At 38.8% G+C, this 27,811-nt stretch overlaps 1 protein-coding gene and 1 pseudogene across 1 annotated transcript; one reads left to right on the top strand and one right to left on the bottom strand.

Annotated features, from left to right (window-relative positions):
* The first annotated feature begins 389 nt into the window (after nt 1-389).
* On the top strand, nt 390-17,639 carry Klp3A (kinesin-like protein 3A). The gene is made up of 20 exons (XM_028178938.2): nt 390-536; nt 682-1,043; nt 1,457-1,558; nt 1,968-2,159; nt 2,603-2,762; nt 3,079-3,290; nt 3,532-3,694; nt 3,855-4,380; nt 4,575-4,763; nt 5,426-5,599; nt 6,115-6,318; nt 7,394-7,548; nt 7,889-8,037; nt 8,303-8,547; nt 9,018-9,140; nt 9,635-9,829; nt 10,898-11,170; nt 11,823-11,878; nt 15,884-15,971; nt 16,677-17,639. Exons 2-20 carry the CDS (start codon nt 806-808, stop codon nt 16,683-16,685), a joined length of 3,453 nt encoding a protein of 1,150 aa, XP_028034739.2. The 5' UTR covers nt 390-536; nt 682-805; the 3' UTR covers nt 16,686-17,639.
* Nucleotides 17,640-20,519: 2,880 nt separating this feature from the next.
* On the bottom strand, nt 20,520-21,792 carry LOC149499897 (uncharacterized; annotated as a pseudogene).
* Between the last annotated feature and the right edge of the window lie 6,019 nt (nt 21,793-27,811).

Genomic DNA, 27,811 nt, shown 5'->3' with positions numbered 1-27,811 from the left:
GCACGTGAGTGTACCATGCGCAAACTTACCCCCACTACGTCAACAAATGCTCAAGAAGTTTGCCGGCTATTATACCAATATTAATAATTTTTTTAATATTCTGAAACACATTAATAGTCAGAATGCAGTTTCAATAAATTTGCGTTATTGACATGTAAATTCAACCACATTTATTTTTAACTTAAAGACGCGACTTTGCTTTTGTGCTTTACTTGAACTCCCTACTTAAACCAAAAGGGCTTACCCTAAGAGTTTACGGGGTTTACCTTTTTGGTTTACGGTATTTTTATGTTAAACGTTTGATGTACAGGCTTTGACTTCATGGCATGTAAAGAAAAAATAGAAACAAAGTTTTGATTGAAGAAAAATGGAAATTATTGAATAAATTCATTCAACAGGCAACATTGAAAATTTTAAATGTGTCGTTGACCGCAACCGTTCAAATTTGAAAGAATCTGAGATATATTTTCGTGTTTTTATTTCGAATTGGGAATAATTTATAAAAGAAGACAATACAATTCTTTTTAAACGATCAGGTAAAGTGTATGATGAAGATTGGAATATAAATTTTTATATCATTTCATATTGATAGCAACAGATTTTGAATATCGAATTTTCAAATAAAAAAATCAGTCGTGAAATTTTTAACGTTGATTTTGACAAAACCCTAATTTGTTTCAGAAACAGAATGACATGACTGGTTCTCCTAAACAATAATATATGCACTCATACACAACCACCAAGTTTCGTAACGGGCCATGTTAGCCCTACGTTTTTAATATCGTATTAATGTGAATACAAATCAATGAAAATGGTTGAAGATAAAACAATAGACACTGTTCAGGTAGCGCTGCGCATCAGACCTTTGATGCAACAGGAGACCGAAAGAGGCTGCGATGAGTGCATTGACGTGATACCTGGGGAGCAACAAGTGCAAATAAAAGACTTAGCTTTTACATACAATTACGTATTCGCGCAGCATATCACTCAAAGAGAATTTTATGACACTGCTGTGAAAGGACTAATAGGAAAGTTATTTCAAGGTATTTTTTTAAGACCCTCTATGGTCGTATACTATGCTTAGAATTTTGTAAATAATATATTCAGGGTAAAATATACTTTTAAAGTTTATCTGAATGTCTACTACTGTTTATGTAACTCCTGGTTGATGTCTCAAGATTGAGGCACGTGATGTCAACAGCATTTGGGGTTAAAATAAACCACATTTTGAAATTACAATACTACATTGCGGTAACTTTTGAAAATTTGGGACATGAAATGCTTAATGACAAAGTACACATACAAAAATATGTAATACAGAAGATACAATTGGGCAATTTGTCTGGACCAAGAAAAATATTAAATTAATTTAATGGAGAATTTAAATTATGTGTAACTTATACAATACTGTATGTTATTTGAATAATTAACAGCTTTCTCTTTCTAACTTACATAGGGTACAATGTAACAATACTGGCATATGGCCAAACAGGGTCAGGCAAAACTTATACCATGGGTACTAATTACTCTGGGTCAGATGGAGACTTCACTAAACTTGGTAAGTTGTTTTTTTTAAGTTTAGACAGTAACTGATGCAGACGCAGCTAAACTTATGTTAAGTGCTTACTGCTATCTATAGGTGTTCTATTGTCTTTGTAAAGTAATGATAATAAAGTAAGAGGAATTCCCATAATACTAGTGTTACTAAGTATTTTTTGGGGCATGATCTGTATGGCTTAATTTTAAAGGCAAGGGTGAAATAAAGTAATTATTTCAGTTTCTGTGCATATTTAAATCGCAATATCTTTGTTTAATATATTTTCTTGATCTTTGATACTGTATTAGCTTTTCTAATATCTATAAGCCACGGTGACAAATTACAAGCAGGAATTTTGTGCTTGCATTACAAAGAAAATAAAGTAAAAAAATAACAACAAATATAATCAAACTAAGAATTTGTATTGTAGGAGTTATCCCGCAAGCAGTGGCGGACATCTTTGACTTTATTGAAACTCATGAAGACAAGTTCATATTCAAAGTGAATGTCTCTTTCATGGAGCTATACCAGGAGCAGTGCTACGACCTGTTGTCAGGGAAGGAGCGTGGACACAGTATTATCGAGATCAGAGAGGATATCAATAAAGGTGTAGTTTTGCCAGGTATGTTAGTAAATCACTTAAAATTGCTAAATTTGCTGCTTTATTGAATGAGCGTGAGTGAGTAAGAATGTTTGTGGCAATAAGTGTGCATGGATTGAACATTAGAACCTTGTATCCCAGAGAGCTAGCACACTCAGTTTCTTGCCAGATCTCCTCAGTGGGTTACAATTCTGTTCCCCTGCAAAGCACTGCTCTTGCTAGGGCTAGTGTTAGCAGCTACTGGGACAAGACTATTTGTCTTAGAGGAAGAAGAAGACTACGTTAGAAAGACAACAAAACTATTGATAATATTGATCAGGAAGAAAAAAATCATGAATGCAAAATAGGTGCCTTGTTGATCATTCTCCACAATTTTCCTGTCTCCCTTTTTGAGATTAAATACAAATAAAGGAAAAATAAGTAATTAAAACTGTAGCCATAGGTGTAACATGATTCAATTACAGGTATAACCGAATTACCTGTGGCATCCACAATGGAGACAATGCTAGTATTAGAACGAGGGTCTGCTGGTCGTGTAACAGGATCGACAGCAATGAACCAAGCATCCAGTCGAAGTCATGCCGTTTTTACAATTATAATTTGTAAAGAGAGTCGAAGTGATAAGTGAGTTTAGATTTATTCTATCTTAACATAACAATGTTACTAAACAGTACCATACATTTATAAATACACAAATTTTCCTACATTTGCTTGCCTTAACTTTTTAACATTTACAATTATTAGGGTTATTTTATAATAACCCTAATAATTGTAAAAGCTTATGCTAGGGCTTATGCCCTATTGAATAATTATTATGAATAACCCATTTTGATAACAAACTTATAAGCTAATAAAGAAAACCAATCGCAGAGCAAAAAAAAAAACCTTTTTGTAACAGTAATTTGAGGTCTGTTAATCTTTCTGTAATGGTAATTCTCAGAAATATAGCAACAACATCTAAGTTTCATCTCGTCGATTTGGCTGGTTCAGAACGCATAAAAAAAACGAAAGCTAGTGGAGAGCGATTGAAAGAAGGTGTGAAGATCAATCAAGGTCTACTTGCACTTGGCAACGTAATTTCCGCTCTCGGAGATGGAACCAATAGAAGTTATATCAGTTACAGAGATAGCAAGCTCACTAGGCTTCTTCAGGGTAAGCTAAAAAATATTTTTTCTTTGTTATCCACAACATAAAATTGTGAATACGTGAAATCTACAATTAAACTATAGATTTTTCCTACCGAATATCCACATTCTGTTAAGAATCTCAGTAGCTCTTTTGGTATAACATAAATAATCTCTCATGACTGCATTTCTTAGACACTTCAGAGCAATGTAGAGATATTTCAATTTTAATTCATATCGTCTAAGTTTGCTGCTTCATACATGTACAGACAGTCTGGGAGGCAACTCGCTGACGCTGATGGTGGCGTGTGTGAGTCCGGCCGACTACAACCTAGACGAGACCGTGTCCACGCTGCGCTACGCCGATCGCGCTCGACGAATCCGGAACAAACCGGTCATCAACCAGGACGCTAAGGCCGCCGAGATCGTACGGTCTGTACTCTGTGCATTGACTTTTATTGTTGTTGATCATTTTATAAACCCATATGTCCTTTTTAAGGAGTTTTTGCACCAAATTCAAACTTTAAACATGCATGAAGTACAAGTAACAAGTACATTTTAGAAAATTAATAGCGAATCCCTATGTTAACAGGTTAAACAATTTAGTCAACGAACTCCGACTGCAGCTTTTAGGCAAATTGCCAACTGTTAATGAACAAAATAATGAAAAACTGCAAGAGGAGTTAGAAAGGGAACGATCCAGATATGCAGAGCTGTTGAAGAAACACAAACAAGTCACTGAACATCTTGGCAACATGTTAATTGAGAACACAAATTTATGCGAAAAAGCACTTTTAGCTGAAGCAGCCAAGGACAAAATTGAACGCAAACTGAACGAGCTCACGGAACAGTGCAATCAGACTATTGAAAATCTTAACATGACTGATAAATCTGATGATGAGCACCAGAAGACATCAGTAGTCGATTATTTGAAAGAAATTAAGACTAGGCTTGAAGACTTGCAGTCTGTCAACTTGAAGAACAATGAAGAATTAATTGATCATGAAATCAAGCTATCGTTTGTCAAAGATGATAATGATCATGAGAAAGTTGATGAAGATGTCGTATTAAATGAGGATCAGGCAGTTTTGGAAGAAGAGAAAAGGGCAATGGGACAGGTAAACTGTTCATCATATTAATTTGAAGTACATTTTTTGAAATTAAGTACACTGGACTTGCTTATTTCTGTCGTAAAGCATTGATGTGTTTGATGAATAAGGTATCTGTTATTTCAAAGCCAATCTTATTTAGAAACTGATTAATACCAGGTAAGCTGTTAGTTACTCATTTATAATAAAAAAAATGTCAACAGGTGGCACTAAATCAAGAATTACAAGAATTAAACCGTGCCATGGCCATTAAGGCGTCAGTAGTACAAGCAATATTAGCCAACAATAAAGAAATGCTGGACTCCCATCATAATTTACGTGAAAACGAGGAAAAGATCTCGCACCTAGAGAAAGAACGAGATGAGTTACTTCAGCAATTGAAACAGACCAAGGTAAAATTTATTTTATAATTTAGATATTGTTTTGGTTGTATTTAATAAAAGTTCTTATCCATCTATCTAGCCATAAGCAATCTTATTTTGTTCTATGAGCTATTTCTATGTAAAAGAGAGAGAGATGAGATGTAGGCTATAAAGCCTGTACCGATATGTACCGCCACCCTGGCTATTTATATTTTTTTCTATAAAACTAAAAACTTAGAATTCATGTCTCAGGGTGGGTGGCGGCATTTACGTCTTGATGTCTATGGGCTCCGATACCCATTAGACACCAGGCGGGCTGTAAGCTCGTCCATTGATCCATGCAATAAAAAAGACATGATAATTTGGTCTAGTATTGCTTTCGTGGGTAGACACAGAGCACAGCTCACCTGGAACCGGTATCTCTCACTCATGTTCAACAGACAAGCATTGCTTATACAAGTATCACGGCCCTGTGCTGTGTGTAAAACATTGGTTCGAGAAACATGTTAATAAGTTAGAAGTGAACTTTAAGACACTACTGTTTAATTGTTGACTTTCCATGTAATTTTTAAAAAGTTTAATATCTTTCATATCATACACATACATAATCTTTATATTGTATAGAGTTGCTTTGTTTAGTTTTATTATTTTGAATTTAATACAATTTTTAAATGTGAAACAAAAAATTTAAGAGCAAAGATCCATCGCACGAAGAGAGACGCACGAAAGTATCGACCCTCGAATCCGAGATATCTGAACTGAAGAAGAGATGCCAGCAGCAAGCGAACATCATCAAGATGAAAGAGAAAAACGAAGCTAAGATAGCTTCACTCAATGCTGAACTGCAAGCTATGAAAGTTACTAAGGTAGTGTAAAGTAGTATGAAGTGTATTTCATAAAATGTCTATACCAACAATAAAAGAATCAAAATTGAATTTATCTAAGGGATTAAACAATTAAAATGACCATTTTATCACCTTCTGTGAAATGTTAATGATATATGTTCTACATCTTATTATTTGACCAGTTGTTCATGTTAAGGTAAACTCAAAAGACAAACATTTTTTGTTTATTGCTTAGTTGGGTAGACGAGCCCATAGCCTACCTGGTGTTAAGTGGTTACTGGAGCCAATATACATCTGCGACGTAAATGCGCCACCCACCTTGAGATATAAGTTCTAAGGTCTGAAGTATGGTTACAAGTATGTGATACAATAGTCGGGTGTTAATCTATGTTTAGGTCGCCGTTCATTTTGGCTCCAAATGACGTCATTTTAATCTGTACTTCGTATAATTTGCGCGACAATTTCAAAAAATAAGAGCCGTTTTCCGGTTTTCCGTTTGTAACTCTTAGTAATGTTTTTTGATGGTAATGTTTCAGGTTAAAATAATAAAACAAATGCGCGAAGAAAGCGAGAAGTTCCGTAAGTGGAAGGCGGACAACGAGCGCGCGCTGCTGCGGCTCAGGAACGAGGATCGGAAGCGCGCCACCGCCATGGCCAAGATGGAGACTCTGCACGCTAAACAACAGAACGTGCTCAAACGGAAGATGGAAGAGGCTGTCGCAGTTAATAGAAGACTTAAGGTGATATTTTTGGATTTTGTTATTAAGTCATTTTTCTTTGGGAATTGTGATCGCAATCTCAACACATGTATTACAACAGTAGTCTACATGGCTGTAGTATATTTTATATCTTGTAGCAGTCTTTTATTTCGTTGTGATCGCCCAATGGACAGACCCGCCAAATGAGCCATGACTCCAGTGGGCAGAGATATATCATCATCATCATCATAATCGGTTGCTCTTGGCAGAGCAGTCGTGGTCATGTGGAATTCTTGCTTATTAAAGCCTCGACAGATGTTTTCCATAGCTTGCGAACCGAGGCCCGGCGCGCACACTCGTTAAGTGGGGTTTCAGTAAGGTCTTTCACCTGATCAGTCCAGCGCATGGGGGATTCGTCCACGGGATCTCTTACCATTGAGCCTACCCTGAACAATAAGTTTCTCGGTAGACTGAGAGATATTTAGTTCTTTTAGGATCGAGGCGTTGGTACGATGCTCAGTCCAAGATATACCGAGCATTCTTCTCCAGCACCACATTTCTAATGCATCGATCCTTCTTCTTTCTCTTTCTCTCACAGTCTAGGACTCAACCCCATATAAAAAGATGGAGAACACCAGTGCCCTTACCAGTCGGGCTTTGGTGGTCTTGGTGATATTCCGGTTCTTCCATACTTTTCCGAGTTTATCCATGGCCGAACGCGTTATCATTATGCGCCACTTAATTTCGTCCTCCGAACCACCACTGTTAGTCGCTAGTGAACACACTAGTCACAGAGAGATGTACAGTCCATCTAAATAAAAAATTATATATATTAATAAATAGTACATTGTGCACCGCAGGAGAAAAGTTGGACATTTCCTCTCGCGTGGCAAACACACGGGATGAGATGTCCAACTTTTTTCCCGCGATGCACACACTATTTTTTCTGCTACCAGGCCGAAAGTTCGACATTGTAAAAAACTTAGCACTCGTGGAGTACCGAGCCGGGGTCCAGGGGCGAAGACCTGGTGGGGGCTGGGGAGGGGGGGGGGGGGGCGTAGGTAGGAGAAAAAATAAAGTGTGAATAAATAAAGAAACATATTTTGTTTATTGACAGGAAGCATTGGACCGTCAAAAGACGACCGCAATGAAGCGCAGCGCTAAAGGCAACGTGAAGGCGGGCGCCGTGCAGCAGTACATCGAACAAGAACTCGAAGTCCATCTTAGTATTGTTGAAGCCGAGAAGTCCTTGGAAGAACTCATGGAGTACAGGTAACTTTATTAGAACCGAACTAAGACATATGATCATAGTTCACACCCATATTAATAAACTAGCCGTACTCGCCCGCTTCGCTGGGCATTTAAAATTAACATTATTATTTATTGTCATTATTATTAGGGAGTCCAACACTCATATAAATATTAGCCTATTCATTAAGTACATGTATTTTCTACATGGATACCAAGTTTCAAGTCCATCGGATGCACGGTTCAGTAGTTATAACGGCACATCCATAAAAACCACTGTAGATTTATATATTAGTATAGATGATCATAGCTCACATCCATACTAATAAATGTTATTGAGTATACAAGTTTAATATGCGACCAGGGCTTGGATCACGGAACAAATCGAGAGTCTTCGCAACAGTACAGACTCGGAGGTCAACAAAAAGAAAATTGCTGAACTTGAGGATGACCTCGCTCTGCGTAAGGCTCAGATATCAGATTTGCAGCAGAAGATATTGACAGCAGATCAAGGTGAGGCATTATCAATAGTCATTATTTGTAGGCAGCAGCTTGCTTGTGCGGTGGGTATTGCTGATGTTGATGATTGATGGTGATCACTCATCATCTGATGGTCAGTCTGGCAATTGAAACTTCAGCCTCATGCCTGATGTTATGATATCCATAAGTAGTCAGTTAACACCAGGTAGCATTTAAAGCGAATCTGTCCACATTACGGTAGATAGCGGCTTCGCTCTGCTCCTAAGCAAATGAAAACATTTAATATATATTTTTGCAGAAAATAAATCACGCACCCAATGGGACAACATACAGTCCATGCTCGAAGCGAAAGTCGCTCTCAAATGTCTATTCGAGTTGCTGGTCGACGCCAAGAGAGAGCTGCAGAACCAGAGCGAGAAGGGCTACCAGGCTCGCTACGAGGAGGTCAAGGAGGCCCACGACCGGCTGGCCGTCGAGTTCGACAACAGCAAGGCGGAATTCGAAAGGCAGCTGATGAATGTCAAGAAACAGAGCGAACAAAAGGTAATTCGGTAGTTGGTAGTTCGGTAGGCAGCGGCTTGGCTCTGCCCCTGGCATTGCTGAAGTCCATGGGCGACGGTAACCACTCACCATCAGGTGGTCCGTATGCTCGTCTGCCTACAAGGGCAATAAAAAAAATGTCTCTTGGTCCGAAATACAAAAAAAAAAAAAAACAAAGTACTGACTGATTTCAACAATTGAAATTTGTTGAATTTACAAAAATTTTCGTGTTGTAAAGTCTGTATTGCCAATACTTCATAATGACAGTCAAGCACATTGTTAAGAGATTGCCAGAGCAATATCGCTTTGTGAATAGGCAGGTGCCTATCTGCCCGGACATTTATTGTGTTATATCGAATAATGGCTACCCTACCCTTCAATAAGGGATAATAAGTGTTTCTCCTGAGAAACAGCCATACCCCTATCACTACTCTTTGAATCGTGATGGCAATGTTTGTACGGAACCCGAGCAGCTGACGGCGCTACTGGCCCTGCAGCGCGGCGTGGTGCGCGGCGACAAGGGCGAGGCCTGCAAGCATCTGCACAACGTCATACAGGCGCAGCAGGACAAGCTCGAGCAAGTTGAAGATGAAAACGTGAGTTTTACAAGGCAATCTCGACCTTATGACGCAACGCGTGTGGTGGTATTTACGTTGTGAATGTCTATATAGGCTTCGGCTACGACTTTGTCACGTAGTGCTGAAACTATTCACTCTAATCTTTAGATAGCGTCTCTTAATAATAGTTTTACCCTTTAGGGTAACCTTCCCCTTTATAAACGACATAGCACACAGCACATAAGTTATTGAAGCCAACAGTTGGGACAACATACATCAAACCCTTTTACAATCATATTATATTGTAAAAGGGGTAGTTAGATATAAAAAAAAAAATGCTTTTAGGAAAAGCTTGAAGAGCTGCTAGAAATGGCAACCCTTAAGCATTGACCAAATAATAAAGTTTTAAAATATGAAGATGATTTCGCTATCTAATTCTAGTCTAAAAAAATAGCATTGCAGCAGCAGTATTTTTTATACCCCTATTAAGTAAATGAGTAAAATGTGAGGTAACCTAATCCTATAATTTGCAGAAAAAACTGATGGAAGAATTAGAAGAGCTACGTGCGGCCGGCAAACGCGCCAAGAAACGATCGTCGAAGAAGGAGTCCTCGGGCGAGATCAAGAAACAGGAGTACACCGAGCTCACTGATGAGGACGACGACGAGTTTGAGGACAGAGACAAGGACCCAGACTGGAGGGCCACGCCTCTGTTCAAACGGATACAGGTACAGGCCGTACTCTTGAGCGCCCCCACCCACAGACATTGTCTATGGATCGTCTCGACAGACTTTGGACAACTTGTGGTTACTGCGGAATACCAACTATAACTTTTTATATTATGAAATGTTTTAAAAATACGTTACTAGGAGGTTGGAGTAATTTTTGGTATTGTTACGCGCTGGGTTTCGGGATAAATAAAAATTCCACCAAAGTATAAATTAACACTGAATTAGCACTTAGAACACTTAAAAAACTTCACAAACACTTTAAAATTCTCAATTTGCTTCTTCCGCTTCGCTTCAGGTGATCCCTTCGCTATTTCGCTTCAAGTAGTTCTGATTACTGACTGACTGCGTGCTATCCCTGCAACGCTTTTATAGCCGATACCACATCCCTAGAATTACCGAGAATATTACACACATTTCCAGTATTGTGTTTCCGCTATCTGACAATAGATGGTGTTGTACTTCTTGAGCGTTCTAGATGCTACTAGATCTTTCGATATTTGTTCGAGAGTACTTACCGGCGTAACAGTATGAAAACTGTAATTTCCGAAATATCATATAGGAAGTTTATGTTTATGTTACTTAGTTTAAGGATTAAAAACTATGGAGAGTAGACAGAAGTGAGGAGCGTCATTTCAGTGTATTAAAAAGTTTTCGCTGAAATCGTAGCCATTTAAGGTGGCGTCATGATAGCAAGTGGAAAGATTTTATAAAACAGCGACATAAACTACCAAATCATTATCACTTGGATCACCTACAAGCGTTAGGGCGAAGCTGAAATATCCTTTCAAGGCTATCAGCTAGGAAAAAAAAAAAAAAGAAAAAAGAGGTGCGCCGGGAGGAGGACAGCGGCGCGGGGTCGCGGTTTTACACCTTTGACACTTCGTGCAGCAACGCTACCCGCGACACCTGCTTGTCACTTCTTTTATACATTAACCAAATATTACACCTATCGTACTATTACAGTCCACTCTTTTATTTTATAGCACCGGTCTACCCCAGAACAGTTGAAAACATAGACTTAATACCATTTTTTAAAAACGTTAACATCCACATTATGACCTGCAGGCGCAACGTTCCCGGCTCACGATGAACTTCAGCATGGCGGCGGAGGGCGCGGCGGGGGCCGCGGCGGAGGGTGCGGCGGAGGGCGCGGGGCGGGCCGTGAAGCGCGGCAGCGACGGCAGCCCGCACTGCACGTGCCGCGGCAGCTGCGCCACCAAGATGTGCGGCTGCGTCAAGAGCGAGCGCGCCTGCCGCCCCGCCTGCCGCTGCCAGCACGCGCTCTGCCGCAACCGCCGCGCCGCGCCCGCCTCCGACTCCGACGACAAGGAGAACAACGTGAGCAACCACCTCACTCAATTATACTAATGAACCTCCACCGAACAATGGTCACATAAATCGACGGCCCCTACGTACAAAGCGTCATATCAAAAACGATGGTTACAGGAGATCGTTTTAAATCTCGTATGTGACATTTTGGGCCAAAATGATGTTTTCATGTATTATGAAAATTATTTTGAATACCCTATACTCAGCAAAAATTCCGCCGTGAAGCAGTAATGCGTTTCGGTTCGAAGGGTGGGGTAGCCGTTGTAACTATACTGAGATCTTAGAACTTATATCTCGAGGTGGGTGGCGCATTTACGTTGTAGATGTCTATGGGCTCCAGTAACCACTTAACACCAGGTGGGCTGTGAGCTCGTCCATCCATCTAAGCTATAAAAAAAAAAAAAAAAACTCCCATGTGTGTGTTATCTCAATATTCCACTTTATTAAGCGTCAATCTTAAAAAATCCTAAGTGTCGGTGTGCATTTTATTGTAGATCAAAGTGTGCTAAAAAAATATTTGAATTATTTTTTTCAGGAGGTAGTTTTATTAGACTTTCTCGAAAACTACATTTATACACATAGAAGATTTCAAATTTGCAACGACGATAAAGTGATTGACTAATTGATATGAATGCGAATTAAAAAAGTTATTTTGTTTCAGCCGTCGAGCACAGAAATATCACTGGACATGACACCGCCCTCGTATTTTGATAAACGGTAAGATTTTAAGATCCTCTTCCTCCTCCGTGCTAAACTTACAAGTCTTCCGAAGCTCAATCGTAACTGCCGCGTGGAAATAAACAAACCACTATATGCTTTACTGTGCAATATATGTAAACTAATGCCACACAGAGCTCACTTTAGTTTGGAGGGTAGTCTTAACTTTGGTATCACAAGAGAGAACTATGAATACGTCATCCAATCGAGTTCTTAGATTCGAAACGTCGCAAGAGCTAAACGCGACTGAGGAACTGGAAGAGCAGAAGAAGTCTATGCGTCCGAAATCGGAACGTGCTAAGAAATCGAAGGGGGCCACGCAGAAGTGGATGATGGGGTTACTGTTGTACAACACGTGCCTCGCCCCGCTGTCCGGGTACTGCGCCGACACGCTCCTGCAGTGCGGGCTCGACGTCGCCGCGTACGGCTGGGGGGCGCACGTCCTCAGACATGTGATCAGACAGGTTCCCAACCAATACAGCTTGCAGACTATGCTCTTATTGTTCCCAACGAGTACAGCTTGCAGACTATGCTCTTATTGTTCCCAACGAGTACAGCTTGCAGACTATGCTCTTATTGTTCCCAACGAGTACAGCTTGCAGAATATTATCTTATTGTTCCCAACAAGTACAGCTTGCAGACTATGCTCTTATTGTTCCCAACAAGTACAGCTTGCAGACTATGCTCTTATTGTTCCCAACGAGTACAGCTTGCAGAATATTATCTTATTGTTCCCAACAAGTACAGCTTGCAGACTATGCTCTTATTGTTCCCAACGAGTACAGCTTGCAGACTATGCTCTTATTGTTCCCAACGAGTACAGCTTGCAGAATATTATCTTATTGTTCCCAACGAGTACAGCTTGCAGACTATGCTCTTATTGTTCCCAACGAGTACAGCTTGCAGACTATGCTCTTATTGTTCCCAACAAGTACAGCTTGCAGACTATGCTCTTATTGTTCCCAACGAGTACAGCTTGCAGACTATGCTCTTATTGTTCCCAACGAGTACAGCTTGCAGACTATGCTCTTATTGTTCCCAACGATTACAGCTTGCAGAATATTATCTTATTGTTCCCAACAAGTACAGCTTGCAGACTATGCTCTTATTGTTCCCAACGAGTACAGCTTGCAGACTATGCTCTTATTGTTCCCAACGAGTACAGCTTGCAGAATATTATCTTATTGTTCCCAACGAGTACAGCTTGCAGACTATGCTCTTATTGTTCCCAACGAGTACAGCTTGCAGACTATGCTCTTATTGTTCCCAACAAGTACAGCTTGCAGACTATGCTCTTATTGTTCCCAACGAGTACAGCTTGCAGACTATGCTCTTATTGTTCCCAACGAGTACAGCTTGCAGACTATGCTCTTATTGTTCCCAACGATTACAGCTTGCAGAATATTATCTTATTGTTCCCAACAAGTACAGCTTGCAGACTATGCTCTTATTGTTCCCAACGAGTACAGCTTGCAGACTATGCTCTTATTGTTCCCAACGAGTACAGCTTGCAGAAATTATCTTATTGTTCCGAACAAGTACAGCTTGCAGACTATGCTCTTATTGTTCCCAACGAGTACAGCTTGCAGACTATGCTCTTATTGTTCCCAACGAGTACAGCTTGCAGACTATGCTCTTATTGTTCCCAACGAGTACAGCTTGCAGAATATTATCTTATTGTTCCCAACAAGTACAGCTTGCAGACTATGCTCTTATTGTTCCCAACGAGTACAGCTTGCAGACTATGCTCTTATTGTTCCCAACGAGTACAGCTTGCAGAATATTATCTTATTGTTCCCAACGAGTACAGCTTGCAGACTATGCTCTTATTGTTCCCAACGAGTACAGCTTGCAGACTATGCTCTTATTGTTCCCAACAAGTACAGCTTGCAGACTATGCTCTTATTGTTCCCAACGAGTACAGCTTGCAGACTATGCTCTTATTGTTCCCAACGAGTACAGCTTGCAGACTATGCTCTTATTGTTCCCAACGAGTACAGCTTGCAGACTATGCTCTTATTGTTCCCAACGATTACAGCTTGCAGAATATTATCTTATTGTTCCCAACAAGTACAGCTTGCAGACTATGCTCTTATTGTTCCCAACGAGTACAGCTTGCAGACTATGCTCTTATTGTTCCCAACGAGTACAGCTTGCAGAAATTATCTTATTGTTCCGAACAAGTACAGCTTGCAGACTATGCTCTTATTGTTCCCAACGAGTACAGCTTGCAGACTATGCTCTTATTGTTCCCAACGAGTACAGCTTGCAGACTATGCTCTTATTGTTCCCAACGAGTACAGCTTGCAGACTATGCTCTTATTGTTCCCAACAAGTACAGCTTGCAGAATATTATCTCATTGTTCCCAACGAGTACAACTTGCAGACTATGCTCTTATCGTTCCCAACGAGTGCAGCTTGCAGAATATGCTCTTATCAAAAAAAAAGGGGGGAGGGGCAACTCACCCAAGACATTCTATATAGCAAAATAATGAATATGTTTCTCGTTTTCAAAGGACATATAAGAGGTATTCGTTTTACAAAAATCTCTCCGGAATTTGGCACATTTTTAAGAAGAACGACCCCGCTTAGCGCTCCACCCAAATCCAAGTTTTTTATATCAGTAAGTGCATAGTTCTGCAAAGCTCTATACTGTAGATTGAATAATTACTGGAAAACAACGTACTGTATATAACGAGCGATTAGTTAATATGTTGCAATAATATATTTGTTGTTGTATTATAGAAAAATAATATGATTGTTGAATATTGCAATAATAGATTTTTGGAATATTGCAATAATAATATTGTAATTGTATTATATTGGAATAATATGATTGTTGCATATTACATTAATATGCTGTATATTGCAATAATATGTTTGTTGCTTACATACAATAAATCTAATTCAATTAGAGAACATAACGTTGTGTAGATTTTTAGGATAAAATAATTTTTGATTATATCAGTTTGCTATGCAGAACTATGCCCGTTGTATAAGGAGATGTATTGTAGTGCTTATTGTGATATGTTGAGTACAGGGTGTAGTCGAATCGTCATATTTGTAGTCGAAATGGGAATTGACTAGTAGTCGAGAGTAAACGGGAAATTGTTGTTTACTTAATAAATTAAGTATAGTGTTGGTTTATATATAAATGAGAAGGCAACAAGCACGTTTCCAATCTCAATTGTAGCTTATATATTATACCTTATATGGGTTTAGGGATTAATTGATGTGAACATTATAGCGTGATGCCCCTTGAGGCATGAGGTCGCAGTCTCAATTGTATTGTATAACGGTCACAATAATCAAACTGGAATGCAAAACTGCTTTGCAGCAGAAATGAGTGGAGTGAACCACCATCGCCGTATTGACTGACTCGCGCTGGTGGATAGATTAATTTTAGCACGGACTCAGCCAGGAGGGTTGGGATTTGCTAACAGTAGTCCGAGCCTACCTAGCAACTCAAGAGTAACTGCTTCGCGAGGGCATCTACTGCCAGAACCAAATCGCGACCCGCTCTGAAGATCAGCGAGAATCTTTTTTTTTTTATTGCCCTTGCAAGCAGACGAGCATACGGCCCAATCTGATGGTGAGTGGTTACCGTCGCCCTTGGACTTCAGCAATGCTAGGGTCAGAGCCAAGACGCTGCCTACACAATCTCAGCCTATAATCTCAGCGGTCTGATGTACCTATGGGTTTGGTTTCACGTTGAACTCTGCCGAGTCCGACGAGCAGTGTTACCGGGGTCTCTGAGCCTGCTCCTAGTGTTAGAGCTGAAGGCGTCTAATGATTGCTAGCGGATTGTATGGATCCGTAAGGACGGGTCATTTAGCACTATCATGTTTGATATCACCAACACTTGGTTCCTCGGTAAAGGTCACATCCCGTATGTGAGACAAGGAGTCTCATCTTCCGACCTTGGTACCTGAAGATATCGTAATATAACGAGGAATTTGGTTAAAGAGATTTAAAAAAAAAACATTGTTCGCTTTGTTGTTGCAGAAATCATCTTGACGCGACATTTGTTAAAAAAAAGAAGAGCTATTTCTTCCCACACGACCAGGCGAACGAGGACCACAGACCCGTTAAGGTGAAGTTTTAAAAATAGGTCTATTAAAATATATTTTTTAAATGATTATTATATCATATTTATTATTGTGCCATTTTTTGCGGACACCCTGTATTTTATAAAATTTTATATTAATTCTGTGACTATCAGTGCCGATAGACATCTATTGTGTAAACGTGGGTGCGAACATTCTCGAGACACGAGTTCTCAGTATCAGTTTTACAGTACAACGGCTGTTGCAGCCTTCAGTCGAAAACCATTACTGCTTCGCGGCAGAAATGCCTAGAGTGGTGGTACCTACCCGTGCGGGCTCGCAGGACGCCCTATCACCAATAAAATGTGGATATTACACAAATGTTATCAATGACGCTACGCCCATTTAAGTAATAAAATAATAATAATATAATAATACAGGTGACTCTCCTATAACACGGTATTTTACAACACGATAACGAAATTTTTGTTTAAAATTATTTAGAAAATGACTTTATGTATGTTCTATGAACACACAATATATTGGAAAAACCGAAATTTTACTGCTTATTTTTATGTATAATAATAAAAAATATGGGCATAGTTGAGATGTTTTATTCGGAAAAAAAATCTCCTAGTCTTATATAACACGGTTTCGCACAACACGGGTCTATGTAGGAACGTATCTACCGTGTTATACGGAGAGTTATCGGTAATGCACTTTTAAACATTGTCTATTTCCTCTGTTTTCAGACTGAATGAGCGATGGTCGCAATAGTAAAGACGAGAGCAGATCGGTGGGAAGGGGAACGCTCAAGAATTCCTGTATTTTAATTTTGTAATCTAAATTAAATGTACTATGTATTACTAATTTTTTTTATTTGATTATTTATATTTTAGCTCGGAATGCCTCTCGTCTATAGTACCGAAGACTAACCTGCGTTTCGCTTTCGATTTGTCAAATGTAAATTTGAACCGAATCCTCTCTCATTTATTTATTTCTCTCTTAAAGGTATAGTACAAACACGAATGTAAATTAACCTTATAATTTATTTTGTAAGCCTTGAAAGAGCTGAAGTCTGTACTAGGTTCAAAGACCTGTATTATCATTATCTATTTACTTTTTTTTTCAACTACTTGGCAATGGATTTAAATTTGAACTGAATTCTGTCTCTTTATTTAACTTTTTCAACTATTTATTGTTCCAAAATCCCATGGAAATGTATTTCACGGTTTCTAATTGGTTCAGGGTGAACGAGATATTTCTACTGCTGTATTTCTTGATTTGCCCACGAATTTAATATAGACGTGTAAAAGCCTTATGATTATATTATAGTAAGCGGCTAATGAGATTATATTTCAATAATAAGTCAGTAGCTATTTTTTTTAATCAGTAATATTTGACTGCTTGTGTTCTGGCAACACTGTTCTGTCATTTATTTGACAGAAGATGATTTATGGTTGTACTTACCCTTATATAATACACATAGACTTGCCGCGTGAACAGTTCGTAAAGTGTAGGGAAGTGAAATAAATCCAGTGAGTTGTGATCCCGTTTCGTTTGCGGTTAGTTTGGGTCGTATTAGTTAGACGACGGTTAGTTTTTTGTACTGTAACTCGTTTACAATGGCGAATCCGGTCTAAGTAACATTGACATTTTATGCTTTATAAATTTGAGGAGTAGATCTCGGAATAAAGTTATATTTATAAATAATGGCTTTGTTGTTTTATTAATTTAATGTTTGGTAAATTTATTATATATTTTTAGGGTCCCACAATCGAATATGAAAATAAATGGCAAATATTCTGTTGCAAATGATGTGACAATAAAAACCAGCAGCGTAACGACAAGTTCTTTTATTTGTGCGAGAACGCAGAAAGCAGGTAGAAATGGCTGGCACGGCTTGTTTTATTAACACTAGCCCCCCTTCGTTGGCTTTGGCTGGCGGCGGCGGTGGCTGTGGCTGTGGCGGAAGGGGGCGTGTTAACATGGCTTGGCGGCTTGGCTGGCGGTAGGGCATGACAGCTGACGTCACGTCCGTTACATTCGGCCATCCTGCAACAATTGCTCCCGCAATGGGGAACACACAAAAACATTTAGTTCTCAAATAAATCAATAAGGTCTTCAGTTTCGAGCTGCTCATCTGAACTACTAGCGCTTTTATAGGGCCTTAATGAATCTGTTGATACCAGGCTAGTGAAGTTTTTATAACTTCGTAAACCTTTTAGATATACTTCTAATTCGATACCGATTGTTACCTACACTTTAGTTACTACATACGGACCTGAGTACAAATCGTCTAATTTGGTATTAATCCTAGCGGCGCTACTAACCAGTTGGAGCCTGTCTCTACGATACAAAATCCCTTTTCTTATAAACATGAGCATTTTTTTTTATATTAATGTTGTGTGTCATTATTGTACTGGCTTGTTTTATCCTAGCTGTAGCTATCTTACGCCGTGCGTCAACAGTTCCTGGTTCGCGACCAAGAATCGAAACATCACATATTGACCTACCAGAGCGCGCAAAGATTAAATCACAAGGCTTGTAGCCGCTGCTACTTTTAATTGTGTTGTTTGTGCCTCAAATGACGGAGTTCACTAAATTATTTGAAGCTTCACTACGATCAGTTGCCCGCAACACATAAAATTGTATGTTTAGTTTGTTCAACCTGGCCAATTAGCGCGCGGACAAGCAATACCGTTTAACGTATGCCTAAACTGTTTATCTTCTGATATATTTTTTAAAGTACCTACTCGTAAAAGCTTTTCCATAGTCTGTCACCACGTGATTCGGGTATCTGAACAAACCCTATTAATATATTTTTCAATGCACGAATGGTCCCGATTGAATTTACAGTACGCGTAAGTTCAGCTATCACAAATTTAGACAAGGCATCTTTCATTACGAACATGTACTGGTTGGTGCCCTTTAGATGTCCTACAGAAGGGCATCATGTTATCTATTTGTGCCATGCGCATAGTATCAGATGGTTTAGAGATCGGATATAGACATGTCTTCTTTTTTTAACATAGTTATCCTTCTCATGTGTGTATAATAAAGACATGCTGCCACGTATTTGCTAATAAAGTGTGTCTGTCATTTTAAGAAACCAATATTGGCTTTTAATCAAAGCTAAACGATGATTTAGATCCACGTGAAATGTCATAGTGCATTTGTACAATTTTCCATTTAGCCGAAGGGACTGCGAGTCTGTTTCCGTTAAAAGTTTTTCGAACTAGTTCATTCATAATTATCTTTAACATCAGCGCGACTTCGTCCGCGTGGAATATAGTTCACAAAGAATGCTTTATTTTAGTACAAATTGATTAGCATAAAAAAAACGTTATAGTGAGCCAACCTTAACATATGCTATCGCGGACATTTTTTTTTTAGATCTTTTAAAGGGGTACAATTCTGTCACATTATTTTAGCGAAACTTTAACAGTTTCTGCAGCGTACGCACCGGAAGCTCTCAAAAGGGAAAATAACCCGATTTTGAAACATTACTTACTGGTACTTCGCTTGTATTGGTCTTAGCGTGACCCAGTGATGGTCTTAGCGGTGCTAGCGTTATATACCCTATAACCTTTCTCAATAAATGGGTTATTTAACACTGAAAGAATTTTTCAAATCGGACCAGCAGTTCTTGAGATTAGCGCGTTCAAACAAACAAACTCTTCAGCTTTATAATGTTAGTATAGATTGCTTTATAATCGAACTAAACTTTTCGTCCTGACATTGCACAGTACAGAATCAATCAGTAACTAAGACGATTCACGTTCATCATGTCAACAGGATGCCTATTAAGAGCGTCTACAAATTTTCCATACGTTCACCAGGTCTATACTCAACACTAATGTCATAATCTTCTTTCAAAACTCACCATCGCGCATTGCACGGTATAATGTCGCGTTTGGTAAGCGTAGCACAAACCACAGTACAATCAGTTTCTACTATATCATGTTTACCTACTTTATAAACACGGAACCTACGTAGCGATTGTACGACCGCCAGGTTATGAGCTCTTAACTATGATACACATTCTTCCTTCCTAGTAACCCGGCTAAAATAGTATAACAGGCCGCAGTGAGTTGTCAGTTTGTTTTTGTAATAGTATACCAGAAATTCCTAAGTTACACGCATCGGTTTGTATTTCTGTAGGAAGCATAGGATTATACAGAGCTAGCACAGGTTTGAAACGTAAGCTGTTTTTCAGTTGTTCGAAATTCGCGTTTTGTTCACGGCCCCACACCCATGATTTATCTTTTTTTTTCTTTTTAAACCAATAAACTGTCGCACACTATAAGCATTATTTGGCACAGGACACTGCGAAACGGCCGTCAATTTTTGTTGCACCCGGCTGTATACCGTCTGAAGATATTTCATGACCTAATAAGTGACTTGTTCCTCCAAGAATGAGCATTTACTCATATTTAATTTTAAGTCTCCACCATAAAATTTCCCAAGTACTTTCTCAATAATTATTGAACCTGATTTTATAGCAACTGAGGGTAGATGTAAATCGTTTAAAATTGCTAGTATCTCGATTTGACCTACATTTATTTTTACCCATTTCTTTTCTACCTACAGACTCAATTATTTTATTTATTAAACGCATTTAACTACCCCACCTAGTGGAATAAGGTGGAGATAAAGAAGAAACGCATGAATACAGATGGCGCATTTGCTAAACCAAAAGGAATTCTAGTGTACTAGAAATAATGACCTTGCGGTGTAATGAAAGCAGTTGTGTGTCTGGCACAATGCTCAATTGATGGTAGCCCTTGGGCTAAATCTAAACTCGTGCAGTACTGTTCGGTGGATACTTTTATATTTTACCATAGCGTTTAACGCACGATAATCAACGCATAGCCTACTGTCGCCGTTCTTTTTCTTAATAAGACCACTGGTGAAGCATGACTAGATTCAGATTATTTTATAATGCCGATGTCTAAAAGTGGCGATACACGGGCTGATCACTAGTAAGCTTAATTTGCATTTGAACTAAATTGGCAATACCTAAATCATGTGTATTCGTAGCAAAGCAATGCTTATACTGTATTTTTTTTAATCTGAATGACTCCTAATATTTAATGGCTCCTTTTAATTTTTTTTATTTCTACCCACAAATCTCGAAATATTTGTAATGGCATGGCTAGGGCAAGTAGAAATGCAACACACCTGGCTGTTTGGCTGTGGCTCCTCGCAGCTGTTAGCCCTCGGCAGGACCTCGCCCGGCGGCCACATGATGGTCTCCGAGCTCATGTTGATGACTTTGACGTAGCTGTCTTCGCCGCGCAGCAGCGTTGCAGGCAGGGAGAAGGAAGCTCGTAGCCGTGAATCTCATGAAGCGCCGTGAAGCTCGTAGTGCCGCAGTGGGGTAACCGCGTTGCTGCTCTTCTAGTTTCCCTCCACGTGAACCAGAATGATGGAAGGACAGGGCGGCAGGCGCTCTTGGTCCGACGACGTCGAAGTCCCTTTGATTTGATTGTTCCAGGTTCTTCATCCTGTAGCTCAAGTATCGCCTTGTGGACCTCCTTCTGAAGCAATTTTTCAACACCTTCCTCGCCAGTGGAATAGGAGCTTCATCTTCTTCAAACTTGTCAGAAGACCGAGAGATCTGAGCGTGTATATGACATTGTTTCATTTCTTTATGCCACTTCTGATTGTTGCAAATGATGTGACAATAAAAACCAGCAGCGTAACGACAAGTTCTTTTATTTGTGCGAGAACGCAGAAAGCAGGTAGAAATGGCTGGCACGGCTTGTTTTATTAACACTAGCCCCCCTTCGTTGGCTTTGGCTGGCGGCGGCGGTGGCTGTGGCTGTGGCGGAAGGGGGCGTGTTAACATGGCTTGGCGGCTTGGCTGGCGGTAGGGCATGACAGCTGACGTCACGTCCGTTACAATTCATAAGCCTACTAGTGGTAGGACCTCTTGAGTCCGCACGGGTAGGTACCACCACCCTGCCTATTTCTGCCGTGAAGCAGCAATGCGTTTCGGTTTGAAGGGTGGGGCAGCCGTTGTAACTATACTGAGACCTTAGAACTTATATCTCAAGGTGGGTGGCGCATTTACGTTGTATATATCTATGGGCTCCAGTAACCACTGAACACCAGGTGGGCTGTGAGCTCGTCCATTCATCTAAGCAATAAAAAAAATAAAAAAATCTTGTTAATTTTTTCACCCTACCTATTCACTGGTATCTATCTTAAGGAGCTTCTTATACGATCGCAACGGGGCAACGGAAAGCCGCCGTCGCCCGAAGTATGTCTTGTCGTATCCCCCGGATACACTCTCGGTGCTCTTAGGACCCACCCTCAAGCACCGGTCAACGTCCTCGTCGAACTCGTCGATCACGACAAGAGTTCGACGAGCGAACTAACCCATAGACACAGCCTACTGAGTTTCTCGCCGAATCATTGCGGAAAGCCTCTGAGGTTACCAGCAAGTAGGTAGTAAAAAAAATAAAAATTAACGAGCTTTTCCGGCTATCACAAATGGGAAGAAGGTGAGCTCACAGACTTAACCTAAAAAAATTGCTAACACTAGCCCTATCAAGAGCAGTGCTTCGCAGAATCTGCCGCCGAATCGGAATCGGGACCCACTGAGAAGATCCGGTGAGAAACTCAGTGGGCTGTATTTATAGAGTTGTAAATAGGATGATGTTTCTGCGTCGCTATTTCTTTTTTCAACACGTTTGTTGCAATTCAAAATGTCATTTCGTCTTGTCTAGTCTTACCATAGACCTATATAGTAGGGACACGACATATTGTTCTATACGTACAATTGCTTATATAAATAGCACCCATTTTGAAAGCACACACATAAACATATATCTATCTCGTTCTTACTCAGCACTTTAACTCGCAGGAAAACAATATAACAGTATTTCAGTGCGTACATAAAATGAAACATGAATATACGTAAATGTCTCCGTCTCTGTCTAATGAGGCCGAAAATCCGCCATGTTTAGCGCGCCAAATGTCAATGTCACGTCAGTTCGGCCGTCTGTTTTGGGTTGTACATTATTTATTGACTTTGATATCGATTTAATATAATTGCTTATATAAAATTTCTAGTTTTATCATGCTTAAAACATACAAAAATAATAATTAAAACATATTTTATAGGATCTCAAGAAAGTCGATGCCCCAAAACTATTATCTATATATATTTAAATTCATTATGGAGCCTTCATCCGAAAGATAGATTATACACTTATTATATTTGAATCCGAAATATCGGACACCATTTTTCGGTCGGAATCTATTCATCATGACACTAATCATAAATACCTCTTTAAAATATGTCATCAAACTGTTTAGATATTTCGGGAAAAAGGCTACCGACAAAATCTCTTCGGAACTATTCAAATAAAATAGTTTTATTCCGCAGTGAGTAAAACACTATTGTAAATTCGTTAAATATATATAAATAAGTCAAAAGGAATGACGTTTGTAATTTCATTAACGAATAAATGTTCTGTAGGTGTTTTTTTTATCAGGCGGTCCCTTGATAAGTTTAAAATTTGCGTGCGGTGCGGTAGTGCGGTGCATCTTCCTTGAGGTGCGCTGCGGTAGTGTGTTACGGACTTTAGAGTCAGCAAAACAATTAAAATAGATTGTAATAGTCTAAGAAGAACACGTACTCAAAATACGATAACATTCAGCATGCTAGAAATGGGCTGATGGCACTGTACTATGCCATATCTATAAGTTTTGCGTCAAACGACAACTTTATAAAATCAGTGTAGCAAATTTTAAAAATCGTCATATCGTTTACTTGGAAAATTTGAAGCACGAACTCGTCTTAGATTTCACATAATATCTAAATCACATCATCTTTGCACATAACAATATACTTACTTCCTATTAAAGTATAAATTTTACAAATACATTCATACTCAACAATCTTTAAAATAAAATAAGCCAAACACGTTTATCGATAAAACCTACTAACATTAAAATCTTCTGGGCAGCACTAAAACCGCCATGTTTTGTGGCCAGATGACGTCACAGTGGCACGAATTATTGGTTGACGTTTCATTTCCATAGGTTTCCTACTTCAGTGAGTCTTACGTATATTGAGATATGTTTATACATATTTCGATTGTAGCAAAATACGACAATATTGAAGCCAGCAAGGCAGAAGTATTTGTAAGCAATCTTTGATTTGATCTCAAATTGTTTGCTTTCAATTTGCGCATTTTTCCTTTCATTGTCCTCTGTTAAAGAATGTATATAATAGCGGATTCCGAAATGTGCACCTTATACATGTTTGCGATTTATTTGTTTTATGGAAAAATATTAGCGCTTAGGACGTGGTCAAGACAATCTCTGGGTCGGAGGGTAATCGCCATTGTAGTAATGTGAAACTCGATCATCAAGTAGGGTAAGTCCGGGGTAGTTGGCCATAGTTTTTTCTAAGCTCTGTCTAAAATCAAATACTTATGTTTTTTTAATTATATTTATTTGTCATTAAACTTTGAAGAATCAACTATGATATTTTAAACAAAAAAGTAACAATTTCTAAGGAGATCACCTTATTAATTGAAGTTTTCCTTAAATCACAATTGGCCATCTCTTCCAAGGTATCCAGGTGTGATAGCCATAGTATTAAAGGTAAAATGGCCATAGCTTAATTCTAGACTTATAATTACTTTTTGGTCTTATTTTCTACTTTCAAGTCTTGTTTTCTCCTCTTCGTCACAACTGGAGCACGTCGTTTTAAATTCAGTGTAGTGTTTGTGAACTTAATACTGACACACTGTACATTGAAGCCACTCTTCGATGAGAGGTGTTTCGTAGTAATTTTCACCACCACGCCCAAGACAATTATCCTTTTCGAGTCTCTTTCTTTTCTCATTCTTATCTGACAGTATTTTTAATAGAATATCGTCACTATTCTCAGATAGTCTTCAAATGGCTTTTCTTTTTATACATTGAACAGTCCTTTTATTGTATATTTTCCTTCTTTGTTTTGACATATATTATTACTTTCTTTTTCTAGTTTACATGTGTTCTTTCGAAGTCAAAGGTGTTTCAATTTGCTTTGCTCATTTAAGCACTTGAATCAGTTTTTCTGGACTAGGTGATATATCCTGTAGAATTCGAGATGGCAGTATAATCTGGATCCTTACTGAACGAAGCCTCTTTCGGAGTACTCGGGTGTGAAACATTAGACATCGTGGCAGTTTTAACGCAGGATTTTGTAAACACGATTATGAGGCATCTAAAACAAATAATAAAATACATTAATACTTTGCAGAAAACATCATTTCTGTAACATGGCACTATGGCCATAATATACCGACTGCACTTGGCCATCTCTCCTTTTTTTCCGGGAGAGATAGCCACAACAAAGACTAAAACAAGCCATGACACGAAACAAACCATTTTGAGATTTTAAAGTAGCACTGTTTGTATACTTTGCATCAAATACAAATATCACCATAATTTAAAGAAACTGATACCACAATTATGTAAAACATAAAACATCAAATAAATATTTACAATAGTCGAAACAAAAAACAAAGGATTTACTTACTTTTTATGCTTTTTTCGTCAAATATTTTATCGCACTGTTGCCCTCACGCACGACGCGCAGAAAACTAAACGTTAATCAGTGGCATTTAATGAACGGTACCTTGAAATATTTCGATAGGCCATCTCTCCCATATGGCCATCTACCCCGGACTTACCCTATATCTTGTGAAGTAGAATGAAAGTGGGTAGCGTGCCGGCACAATCTTACACCCGCGTACTTAGTGCAAGTTTTTAATGTTCTCGATAGCGTTAACTCAAATTTGTATGGAGGTGTAACGTTTAATTAAGTCCCACAGACACAGCCCACTGGGTCTCTAGCCGGATCTTCTCAGTGCGTTGCGTTTCCGTTAAAAAACTCGCACTAAGCACACCACCTGTGCTACCCATCTGGTGCAGGATTCAATAAAGTTTCACCATCTCATTCCACGGCAAGGTCACGATAACGCAGTCAAACTAATAAAAGTGCCTTAGTAATCTCAGCCCGAAAGGAATCTCACTAAACTACTATAACTAGAAACAAAAACCCGTGTGTGTTTCCTAATAAACGTATTTTGTTTTGTTGCCGTAATTAACGTTTATTTTAACACCGCAACAATATATCGTTCTAACGCATAAGTTACGTGTGAAGGTCAAATATTTTTTTTTACGCTACTAGGTTGCACCTGCCTACTAATTTTATGATTCTGACGCGCCAAACCAAAAAACAATACGTATACATCCTTAACATCTTGTACTCAAACGTTATAATACGCGTTATAGGTGTGTTAAACATTACACAGTTTTGTTATTAATAAACATATAAAGAAAAATACAAAAAACTAAGAAGAAAGAAAATCGACTTCAACAAAATGAGAATATTGATAATTTAGTCCAAGTCAACTAAATATTCATTATTATCCTTAATACTACTAATACTCCAAGACTAACTAACTGTTCATTGTCACTGTCAGATGTTCGTAAAATTTAAACAGCATTACATAAAAAATAACCGGTTTTGAAATAAAAAAGAATCATCCATAAACCCTATAAAAAAGGTCTGAGATAACACAAGAAATCGAATAGAGGTCTTCCTGTTTTGTTAAATTCTGTTAAAACAGTTTTTCCATTCAGATTTAGACAATAAATGTATTTTAAGAGATATGTATAGCTAATCTATCTGTTCATACTGCAAAACAGTACCTATTCGAATTAAATGTAGTTTTGAAAAATATAAAATATATCCGAAATACATCCGAAGTATATCCGACTAATTCGAATGGTTTTTTTTTTATTGCTTTGATGTGTGGACGAGCTCACAGCCCACCTGGTGTTAAGTGGTTACTGGAGCCCATAGAAATCTACAACGTAAATGCGCCACACACCTTGAGATATAGTTCTAAGGTCTCAGTATAGTCACAACGGCTGCCCCACCCTTCAAACCGAAACGCATTACTGCTTCACGGCAGAAATAGGCGGGGCGGTGGTACCTACCCGTGCGGACTCACAAGAGGTCCTACCACCAGTAAAAATGGTATATTATAGTTACATTTACTGATAGAATCTGCAATGCCTCGTAATTTAACTTCACACAACTTCATAGTGTGAAATTCTCGTCAAATTATGTCTGCTGACTTCGTTGCATGTTTCAGATGCCACTCTTATTCTCGACGCTCCTAAAAAAATTAACTTTAGTAAAAACATCGTCCCAAACTTAAATTTCAAATTTGAACTTAACGACTTTAATATAAGTCGCACATTCGTTCAAAAACCGAAACCTGAACAACAAATTGCCGAATCAATTAACGAAATTGCAGCTGACCACCATTTTATTTTCACTCGTTGTTAGAAAGCTTTTAAACTGCGTTCAGGTTTCCTATACACGGTTGTTATACAGTAAAATTTTATTACTATACAATATTTATTTTGAATATGCTATTGATATTTACATGGACAATGCTTTAAGAGGTTTTTTTACTTAACAAAAAAATAATTATTGATCTGTATTGATTATATCTCAAACAGTATTTTTGAGTTATCGTATAGTTATGTATCTTTGTTCCTCGTAGAATAAACGTGTAATAAAAATGAAACCCGCAAAAATTATAATTTGCGTAATTACTGGTGGTAGGATCTCTTGTGAGTCCGCGCGCTTAGGTACCACCACTCTGCCTATTTCTGCCGTGAAGCAGTAATGCGTTTCGGTTTGAAGGGTGGGGCAGCCGTTGTAACTATACTTGAGACCTTAGAACATATCCTCAAGGTGGGTGGCGCATTTACGTTGTGGATGTCTATGGGCTCCAGTAATCACTTAACACCAGGTGGCTGTAGCTCGTCCACCCATATAAGCAATACATAAATA

Source organism: Bombyx mandarina, chromosome 25 (genome assembly GCF_030267445.1).
Source record: "Bombyx mandarina strain Sakado chromosome 25, ASM3026744v2".
Classification (NCBI taxonomy): domain Eukaryota; kingdom Metazoa; phylum Arthropoda; class Insecta; order Lepidoptera; family Bombycidae; genus Bombyx; species Bombyx mandarina.
Note: the sequence above shows the minus strand (reverse complement) of the source record. Positions and strands in the feature narration are given on the sequence as shown.